Source organism: Pelobates fuscus, chromosome 13 (genome assembly GCF_036172605.1).
Source record: "Pelobates fuscus isolate aPelFus1 chromosome 13, aPelFus1.pri, whole genome shotgun sequence".
NCBI lineage: Eukaryota > Metazoa > Chordata > Amphibia > Anura > Pelobatidae > Pelobates > Pelobates fuscus.
Window position 1 is genome coordinate 34,916,762 of NC_086329.1, and position 11,585 is coordinate 34,928,346.

Consider the following 11,585-nt stretch of genomic DNA (forward strand, 5'->3'; position numbering starts at 1 on the left):
TATTATAATCTTATATTGATATGTATATATTTCATGTTTATAATATATACACAAATATTAATATATTACACATACATTTGAGGAACACTCCAATGTTAAAAGCTGATATTTGGTTTTAACGTTTGGGGTATTCCTTAAAAGGAAACTATAGTGCCAGGAAAACAAACGGTCAGTGACAACAGTGTCCCTTACTTTCCGAATTAAAAAAATTGGTGCATGCTCTGCAAATTCACAAATAGGGTAGTGGGGGGAGGTAAAGAGAGACACAGACAAACAAAAATAAAATAGCATTTTTGCCTGTGTAGCCAAAAATCCTTGCATCGGCCCTGGCTGTGTGTCTGACGGTGGTACTGTGTGCATTTGACACTGCAAAAAAACACACCTGCATTCGTACATGGGCCAACATGCATTTTTAAATCTGACTTAACCCCTTAAGGACCAAACTTCTGGAATAAAAGGGAATCATGACATGTCACACATGTCATGTGTCCTTAAGGGGTTAAATACCCATCACAAATATCACACACAGTTATTACACCCATAATAAATATCACATATGGAAGCGGAGGTGCAAACCAGATTCTCAGCACACCAATAGAGATTAGCATGCCACCCTCCCTGCAAGGTATCAGATGAATATTTATTAATTTGTTTCGTTTTTTTTTTTCCAACTTAAATCCCTATACAAATACTACACCCATATACACACTATACATGGATGAGTGGATGTTACCAGGGAGGGGAGCTGTAAAGATTTTGCACACAGAGCGCCTAATAGGCGAGCCCCGCATATTATTGTCATTCTAAGCGTCAAAGTAGAAGATACATTTGTTCCAGTATGTCAGTGAATGTCTTAGCGATGTTGTGACGCTTATTGAAATCAATGAATACAGTAAAATCCTTACCGGAACCTGAATTTGCTCTTCCATGCTTTGATTGTGGATTCCTGAAGATTCTGTTCGATGTGTCGGAGTTTTCCCTCCTTTGGTAAGATAAACAGAGCTGAAGCATTGCCCTTGTATGGAATCTCCACCACCGTAACGTTTTCAGACAGTAATACGTTATACACGCCGATTCTCCTCATAAACGGCACTTTCACAACTGTGTTCTCATCAACATGGAAATCTCCTTCACTAGTAAATTCTTCATTAAATGGATTTTTCCACTGACCTGAAAACAAAGAATGATCTATTTTGTCACAGTTCAACAAGAGAGAATTGCTTTGTTTCTGCCCTTTCACTGCTGTCAGATTCTTGAAAGAGGAAACATTGGACTGCCTCAGATAGCGGTGCTACCGATTGGCTGACAGCATCAGTGCTGACGGTCTAAGCTAGTAAGTAGCTCCCCATTCATAAAAACTGCATGGAGAAAATAAGCACACTTCTTACGACATTTTGAATGGGGAGCTACTGATTGGCTTATAGTGTCAGCCAGTCAGCAGCACCCCTGTCCAAGGTTTCCTGTTTCAAGAGCGAGCAGGTGAGAGCTAAACAGCACTGGATTCAAAAAGCTGGGGCTAAGACGCTCATTAATGGGTTATCCCATAAATATAAGCTGGGACCAAGGACCTCCTGGCACCATAATAACTTAATCCGGAAGTTCCCTATAATACATGCTTCATTATTGTGTAACTATAATATTACATTATATTATATTTTTAGGTTAAGGTTGGTATTAGTGTTACAGTAGTGTAAGAGTTAGTGGTTATAGCTGTGGTAGAGAAGGGGTAATGTTTAGTGTTGGTACGAGATTCTAAAACACGATCTGCACAGTGAAATAACTGGCAGGTCATGAAATATATTGATCACACAGACACACACATATATATATATATATAAAATAATATCAAAACAATTGTACATTTGACATGTGGCTATAGCATTCCTAATTAATAAAACAGTTTGGGCCTTAGATCTGAAATAAATCCAATTAACAAGGACAGAAGGCGTATGTACTTCACTACACAACAAACAACATAAATGTATATCTATGGCTGTATTTAAATAAATTTAAAAAAATTAAAAAGTGTATTCCATACAGCACAACGTAAATTATGAACGTTTTAGACTGTAGGGCTTTTAATTTATGTTGTGATCTTCTGGATACACTTTTTTGACAGAGGACCCGCTAGTCCACAATTTATATATTTCACATGGGAAGCACCAGGACGGTGACTGTTTGATTCACTTGGCCATTAGTGCCCAACCACAGTTAGTATATATTATATGTATATGTATATTACATATACTAACTGTGGTCAGGCACTAGCGGGACCTCTGTCAAAATATATATATAGATACACACACACACACACATAATCTGTGCAAATGGTTATAGTATTATTTATGGTATTTCTAATTAATTAGGAGCACAGTTTTGGCCTTACCTCTGAAATAAATCCAGTTGAGGAGGATTAAAATTGTGTCCTTGTCAATACTGCTGAGCAGCTCAGGAATTTTCCCATTGGTTTTCTTATCCACATAGCTGTTGATCTGGTTCTTTGCTTCATCAGAATTTGTGAAATCACTAGAAAATGCTTCTGACTCATAATTTCTCTTGACATCATCTAAAAATGTCTGGCGCAGTTTGAGTTTTGTGTCTATAAAGAGGGCATTCCCACTGTCGAGATGTAGCTCGCTATCAGGGTGATTTAGGACATGGAGATGATGCTGGAAACAAGAATGAATTTCCTCCGCTGTGATTTCAGAAATGTTGAAACCAAGACCTTCTAAGATCTCGTCATGGGTCTTGGACTTAGCTCCTTCAGAAAGCATGGCAAAAGCAGTAGATATACTGACCGGGGAAATAAAAATATTCTCTAAAGGTTTTGCATCTGTTACCTGCTTGAACAATCTGAAGGCAAACTGAGAATTGGATGATGCAATTTTATGGCAAGCTATCGATTCATTGAAATGAACATGATGGTGTGAGTCATGTTTCCCTTTTCCATGATGGCCATGATTTTTGTGATTGCCACCATGATCATTACTATGTTTATGGTCTCCATGGTTATGTTTGTGGTCGTCAGTGTGATCAGCATGTTCTTCATCATGTTCACCACCGTGGTGACTGAAGACTATAGTGCATAATAGAAAGGCACTCAAACAAAGGAGGAGACACTTCATTTCCTGCACAAAATCAAGCAGACATTTTTCATAATTACAAATTAGACTTGCAGAGTTTGTTTATGGTATATATATTGTAGAGTGTCATAAGTCTATACAATTAATAGTAATGTGAAAAGGTTGTCTCATTAAGGCCAGAAAACCAAGTGGTGGAATGGAGGGTAGAGGCTGAGGTAAGGGTCCCATCATCTCATAAAAGTTGTAATCTGAAAAAAAGGAGCGAAGTGGTGTCTTCTTCTATTATCATAACTAGAAGAGAGTTTACTGTGGAGAAAACCACAGCATTAAGAAGCCAAAACGTATCATTTTAATGGTGTCTGGAGTGTTTTTTAAATATATTACGTCAGTGATACCTTAATCGTAATGCAAAAAATAATTCCCAATCAAAGACTAGATGGATTCAGACAGCAGATACGATTAGGCAGCTAGTGAACTTTATCTCCTTCACACAGAGAAAAATGTTTTACGTTATGCTGTTTTTTTTTTTTTTTTTTTGGCTGGAGCCTGTGAATTCCTGAACTAGAGTAGGAGCAACTCATAGATAGAAAATCTAATTATCTTGTAACTTATTTTCCAACCAATATTACATTCCAGCAGTTCACACTTACACATATTAGACATTACCTAGATGGCCTACATGGAGCACCCCACACTTTTTGACTACCTCAAAATGTAGGTGAGAGAACAAGAAGTCCACGTTATTACCAATTACCAAAACCTTTAAGGTCTTTTTATCTATCTCTCAATCATACTCCCTCCTCTCTCTTCATTTACCCACTTTTCTTACTTGTCTCTTTCACTTTCTCTCTCTTTCTCATAGTCCCTGTTCCCTCCTTCTCTTGTCCCCGTTCTAAATGAATACTTTATAAGCAATTCAATGCATGAAAGACCTGCACTATACAATGATACTAGACATTAGAGATTTGTATTCAATTTCGTATGAAGGCATGTTTCTCCAAATTTTGGGTAGCTCATCCATTCTTCAAAAAGATGAATGGCCATATTGGAACCACAGCAGAAACTATTGTCTTCACAATACCCCACCCATTGGAAGCAGATGGGGACTCCAAATATGATAACCTTGGGGGGAGGGGGGACACCTATTGTTTCCCCCAGCCCACTGTGCTGCCAATGGGAGGAAAAGGGTCCTTCTCCACTGCTGTATTATCTTATTAATTAACCCACTGTGGTGACATGGGGGCCAATGCCAGATTCCTCCTTTATTGTAGTAGAGACTGGGAAACAATTGTTTTTTAGTAGATATGCCTCTAACAGCCGCATAGCCTGTGTGGGCTTAAGGGAGGATTTAAACCTCCCTTATACCATTACTATCAGCTGAAAGACCAAAATTAGGAAAAATACATCTTAATTGTGATCTTTTAGCTGCATAGTAAACTGTCATAATTTGACATTATTGTTAAGGAAACCAAATGGTGGCATTATCTACTAAACAGATCCCTAATTTGGTTTCTTAAATATGGCAATTGCACACAAGGGTACCTATTTAGGGAGTTTTCTAGTAAACTACTGCAAGATGTAGCTGTTAGATTGTGTAATTTGATTTGTCCCAATCAAATCCCAATCTGAAAATATTGCCTGAATTTTATCTGAGCCGAATAGATGAGATTAGGTTTCGGACAATTCAAATAAAAAAAGTAAAAAATTGTTTCAGACAAACCAAAATAAGCTACTGAGCACAAGTCTACTAGATATTGTTTTGCTGTTTAATCACATGGATGTTTGGGTGTTCTCTTTGTTCGTGCTTAAAAATCCCTTTCACTGTCATTTTATAAATTTTTATTTACATACCTACGAAGGAATTCAAATAGTGCGCCACCTACTGTTATAACCGCTAACTTCGTTCAAACCTAATTTTCCATGGTATCACGTTAAATTAATTTACAATTAGAGTTGAGTGAACCCGAACTGTAAAGTTCGGGTTCGTACCGAACATTACGATTTTTTGACCCCGAACCCGAGCCTGGACATTTCAGTAACAGTTCGGGTTCGAGTTCGGTGTTCGGCGATTTCATGGCGCGTTTTGAAAAGCTGCAGGGCAGCCAATCAACAAGCGTTTGACTCGTGTGCCCCTAGAAGCCATCACAGCCATGCCGACTAATGGCATGGCTGTGATTGGCCAGTGCAGCATGTGACCCAGCCTCTATATAAGCTAGTAGGGGCACGTCTATTAAACAGTGAGCAGTCTGTGGCCCCCCTCCCAAGCCCCCACTCATGACATGTGAGTGGGGGCTTTTAATCTAAAGGGGGGACCTATTGCCCCCCCCTGGCCCCCACCCCTGAGCGGTGGGTGGGGGCCCTAAAAAGCAATTAGGGGGGACCTAATGTCCTCCCCCTGGTCCCCACCGGTGAGCGGTGAGTGGGGGCCCTAAAATAGAACAAGGGGGAGGGACCTAATGTCCTTTCCCCTGGCCCCCACCCCTGAGCGGTGGGTGGGGACCCTAAATACCAATGGCGGGACCTATTGTCTTACCCCCTGGCCCACACCCCTGAGCAGCTGGTGGGGGCCCTAAATAAAAATGTAACCCCCCCACCCAGGGGACTAGGAGTCCCCAAACCCCTAGTCACCCCCCCAAAAAAATTAACCCCTACCTACCCCCCTCACCCTAAAAATAATGAGGGGGTCCTTTAACTAAGTACCTGTAAAAATAAAATAAAACTTACGATTTGATGTTTTCTTTCTTCTAAAATCTTATTTTATCAGCCCCAAACAAGGCCAAATAAAAATCCACAGGGGGGTAGGTAGGGGTTAATTTTTTTAGGGAAGGGGGTGACTAGGGTTTTGGGGACCCCTATTCACCTGGTGGGGGGGGTAAATTTTATATGTGTGTTACTTGATTGTTGTAAGTGTTGCAAATGTTTACAGCTGAATCCTGGCTATGTTTGTATACTTTGTATTTAAAATTATATACAGTGTAACATTCTTCTTCCACTGGGTAAGTATATTACTACTTAGGCAATGCATTTTACTTCCTTTTGCAGCCCTCTAGCCCTTTCCAGGACTTTTTTAGAGCCATTTTAGTGCCCAAAAGTTCGGGTCCCCATTGACTTCAATGGGGTTCGGGGTCAAGTTCGGCCCGCACATCCAGGTGTCCGCTCAACAATATTCACAATGTCTCAAGCCTCAACAAATATATCTTTAATTTCACAAGCCAAAACTGAAGACCAGATTCTAGGTGAGTAAGGACTGAGGAAGCCCCAAGGGTGAAGCACGTATTGGAAGATAAGCCCCATTGATATTTATACTGATTATCATATTGCTTTTAACCCCTTAAGGACCAAACTTCTGTAATAAAAGGGAATCATGACATGTCTCACATGTCATGGGTCCTTAAGGGGTTAATATGGTTTTCCAAACCAAAGATATTTATTAATTGGCTTTTAATATATTACCTGAATAAAGCTGGAAACATTCACCATACTAGAGATCTCTGATGATTCTAAGAGGTAGCATTGCCCCTAAATTAGACGCTGGCTCAGCAATTAGAGCCTACAGAAACAGGCTCCTCCAAACGTGAGTGAGATATATTGCTCGAAATTCTTTATATCTGTGAATATATTTTCTTAGATAAAACCATTCCAATACGAGCAAGAGAACTCCCTACAAATAGAATCCAAGGTGACAACACAGCCACATTATTGGCTCCTCTTTTGTGAGTAAGCATTTTAACGATTTAATGAATCTCTCCCTATTTTTTAAATTTGTCTGCCTTTCTATGTTTTGTTTTTGAGGTTTTATGCCTGCATAAAAGAGCGGTTCCAACAATACTGTGGGTATAAGAGAATGCAAAAAGTGTAATGGGGGAGATCACTCTATTTTTTATTTCGCATAAGGACTGTAAATGGCACAAAATACAAATAATTTTAATGCTGGTTTATTTTTTGAAAGCACTTTATTTTATTGTAATTCAAAAAATTTGTTTAGTGATATATAAATACTTTTATTTTTTGCTTTAAAAAAAATAATCAGGTACTGGATTTGCACCTTATACGATTGGCACTTTGTAGAAATATTTACACAAAAACTTGACAGTTGAGATTGCACTTTATAAGATTGGCACTTCAAGAAGGTATTCATGTGAATTAGTGTCCCATTAAATAATGCACTAAGCGCTCTACCATAACAACATCAGATACTGCCTAAAGGAAAATCCAATACATTTTTATTCAGTACTAAACTGACTTCCATTATAAATATGTGATGAATCAATAAACTGGGAATTTTGGAAAACCAAGAATGGAATTGAACATTTTAGGGCTAAATTTATTTAGACCTAATATTGGACTCTCCCACCACCCAACCCCCCACCCTTCATTTACTTCTCTTTTTCTGTTTCTTTGCTTTTGGTTTTTTTAAATCAGATTTGGAGAGCAATTATAGGATAGCTGATTATTATTTATCCATTTAAATTAGTGTTTATTTCCTCCAAATGTTTCATACGAGAGCTGCCTCAAAACTATTTGTCAATCTTATTCCCCTTGCCAGTCTGCCCCTATGCCCACAATGTCATGGGAGATAAATCACAGACTAGCAGTTTATCTAGCCTTTGATTAAGGTTCACACAGTACTAGCAATATTATAGATTATACACAGTCGCGTTGTTTCATCCCTGTTTTAAATGAACACACTTATCAATAATAAACAGATATATGATAACAGCATGCAGGAATAATAGTAACTTTATTCTATAGCAGTGGTTCCTAACTGCTGGGTCTCGACCCAAGAACGCTCCCAATGTCATATTAATGGGTTCCTTCTGGTAGTGGTCCCTAGGTAACTTCCCATAATGTGTTATTCACGGTACCAGCGCTGCCTTTTTAGTACAATGGAGACTCACCAGGCACTGTGATGTGTCTAGTTAAGGCATTGTGCTAAATTTGAATTATTGTTAATTAGGTTATATGTGAATAATGGGTCTCTAAGATAATTGTTGGATTAAAGAACAGGTTACTAATATAAACACACACACATGATTTGGGTCCCTGGCAAAAATGTTAAGAACTAGACTTGGAGATTTATTTTGGTCTGAACTGAAATTTGTCCAAATGTGAAATTCCAAGAAAATAAGTGGTCCTAGGGCAAACAATTCCAAGGCACACAATTGGGATACCTCCGAGTAGTTGTAACAAATTAGAAAATATCTTAATTAGTCAATCTATAGAATACATGGGAAAATAATAAGAAATAAAATAAACCAAACACTCCACATCTATAAATCTGAGGAGAGAAATTAAGCTCAATTGGCCTGTAGGGGGGTCTATGACAAATGGATCAATAATTGTATAGAATTGGGTGACCACTCAAAATGGAGAACTAATATAGATGAGAATATGTACAATGAATAGACCTACGTATAATATAAACTAGATTCAGTTCTATTGTATTGCCAGTGGCTGGTCCTAAATAGTTAAATCAGAGCTTGCTGCTGATAAACATTACCATTCATGCACATAGCAAAATTGTATCAGAATGGTAAATAAACTGTTATCTAAACAGTAACAATCTATAATGAAACAAAGTAGCTAAATGTGAAATTCCAACTCGAAAGCTACCTGAATCTCTAACCGACCATAACGCACAATGGTCGAGCATGTTCGTTTTGATTGGTAATTGTGGATTCCGCCCGTGGCACCAAAAACAGATCATTTATTATGGGAAAAAGGATGATTGATGGCTAGGAGACAGTCACAAAATGTTTTCATTTACAGATCAAATGAGAAGTGAGCAAGTGAGAGAAAAAAGAGAAGCTATAAAAAAGATCTCTCTGTATATATTTAATAAATATATAAAATAATAATATTTATTTTATTTTATCTTTTTACTGCAGCTTGTGTTTTTTTCCTCTGTTGTTTACCTTTTCTCACGTGTGAACCAAATGGCAAAGAAATGTTGCTATCCATCCATGTAGTATAATATATGAAGCAAAAACAAAGAAAATGAGAACTCCGAGTACGGACAAAAGCTTAGAGAAACTCAGTAGCTTGCCCTTCGGTAAATCCCTGTTTAGGTTTTAAAATAATTTTTGCTCACTTGTGCCATAACAGAGGGAACATATCTGAAGCATATCAGACTGATCCCACCCGTATGGGCAGTCCAGAACCGAAATGGTGGCAAGTTCCCTCTTCACGAACGATAAAGCAACCTCAGACTATCATTTTGGCCTTCTTTTGGCCTCGTCAGTAAGGTGTAACTGATACCCCTCTATAGTGTAATATATGATATTATGAATATGATATCTCATTAGCCCATTTTTGCACCCTTTTGGTTAGTCTGATTGCTAAATTGGCATTTTGTTACCGAAAGTATGCAACAACAAAAAATATTTGGTCGACCTGCATTTTCTCACTGTGCACAAGTCTATGAAGAACCATTGTTCTATAGTAATGCAAAATAGGAAAGATAAAAAGTGAACAATTCCTACTTAGGAAAACAGACATCCTGCAAGGCAGTATTTTAAAACAAAATACTTGCATGCATTTTCATTGGCATCATTGGCCCTGGCATCCACCCCATGTAAGTAGTCAATCTGTTTAGTAACTGTTAGACCTCTTAATTGCGTTCAGGTAGGCACTAGCTACTACTTCCTCTGGAGAGCCAGAAGCTCCTATACAAGACCTTCCTTTAGCTCTCCTGAACGAAGCCCTCTCATTGAGAGAGATTCACAAGCATCCAAGAGGAGGAATTCGTATACTTACTTCTCTGTTTCAGAAATCTGCCTCCAATCTGTGTGGACGTACAAGGACCTGAAAGGCAATTTATATGTAAAGATGTTTAGGTATTGAGAAAGACAAAAGCCTTGTAAACATTAACCAGATAACCTCATGGCTACAAGTTCAAAAAAAGGCAAAGCAAACAATTAGGAAATATTTTATACTGAATCACCCAGACAGTGTATATTTAGATCTTTTGGGCAGATTGTTCCTCCCTTCTCTAAAGCAGAAAAAAGGCCATTATCATTCCTTCTTTTTAAAAAAAATTCAAGTTAAAGATACATTATCGGGTCAGAAACACAAACGAGTATTAATTTAGGTGGCTTGACTTCCCTTAGCCCCCTTAGAAAGGGTTAAAGCTTACCTCATTTCCAGCTCTCCAGGATCTGCCTTTTGGTTGACATCATCAGAATTGATGATCTTGGCCAATCCAATGCTTTCCCACAGCAAAAGGGTCCAAACACTGCCAGGCGGGGACAGGGCCAAACACCGTCCTGGCCAATCAGTATCTCCTCATAGGAATGCATTGAGTCAATGCATCTCTATGAGGAAAGTTCAGTGTCTTAATGCAGAAGGTGGGAGACACTGAATGGCACTGTCCTAGAAAGCACCTCTAGTGGCCATCCAAAGAGTGGCCATTACACGCCACTGCACTGAGTAATATGCCGAAATTACCACTTGGAACCTCACGTAAGACCTTTCCGTACTGTGTCCCTACATTCCACACTGCCCCATGGATTGTGTTTGGAATCCCCCACCTTTATTAGATTGTCAAGGAGGACACCCTCTTAAGCTTTGAGCAATTGGTGGAAATCCATGGCTTACCACAAACATCACACTATTCTTACATGCAACTGAGATCCTTGGTCTCTCACCTTTTAAAGCCAACCAGACACAGGGAGTCTGATCCAACACGCCTCCTCACACCAACATCTCACCCTGAGAGAAGATCTGTATGAAGGGCAAGTTGCCGCTACAATGCAAGCCGATCTCTATGTGTTACACTATGTTGCTTAACTACACCCCCTTTCCTGAATCCAAAATTGCCCTCCAGTAGGAAACTGACATTCAGAGAAAAATCACCCTGAAAACTTGGGACCACATCATAACCAGCCCAACAGGTTATATCAAATCCTCCCCACAACTGGAGCAACACTATAAACTGCTCTATAGGTGGTACATGGTAGCAGCCAGGCTACAGAAAATGTTTCCATTTATATCTTCCAAAAGCTGGAGATGCGGGCTGGAAAAGGGTGATTTCCTTCATATCTGGTGGAGCTGTACAACCCTTCTACCATATTGGAAGTCCATACAGGACACACTACTGAAACTCACGGGATGCAACATTCCTCTCCTGACACTTACGTACCTATTAACCGACCTACCAGACAAACTCCCCCATAAGATACGAAAAGTGGCACTCCATGTACTAATAACGGCTCAATAAATCATAGAGAGAGCATTGAAATCTCCCTTCCACGGAAAACTAGTTGATGTGATCACTGAGATCGATAAACCATGCCTCTATAAATCCAAATTCACTTCCATTTGCCCCCCCCCCCCCACCACATGTTGCTCCACAGAGGCTTGGATGTTGTGGGACACATGGAGATCGGCACAGCTTTAATATTTGTAACCTGTGGTACGGGTGGGAACATATAGGAACATATGGTAATGTTCTGTAACATACAGTAATATTTGGTAACACACAAAAATGTTTGTAACCTATGG

At 39.1% G+C, this 11,585-nt stretch overlaps 1 protein-coding gene across 1 annotated transcript in view; it reads right to left on the reverse strand.

Moving 5' to 3' along the window:
- Nucleotides 1-9,932, reverse strand: part of LOC134582874 (alpha-1-antitrypsin-like) — a 28,903-nt gene extending 18,971 nt beyond the window's left edge. Inside the window, exons 1-3 of the mRNA XM_063439547.1 lie at nucleotides 9,840-9,932; nucleotides 2,387-3,128; nucleotides 906-1,170 (exon numbers count right to left, since the gene is read on the reverse strand). Coding sequence (XP_063295617.1) covers nucleotides 906-1,170; nucleotides 2,387-3,125 — 1,004 coding nt within the window. The 5' untranslated portion in view covers nucleotides 3,126-3,128; nucleotides 9,840-9,932. The remainder of the gene's footprint in view (nucleotides 1-905; nucleotides 1,171-2,386; nucleotides 3,129-9,839) is intronic.
- Nucleotides 9,933-11,585: the final 1,653 nt, after the last annotated feature.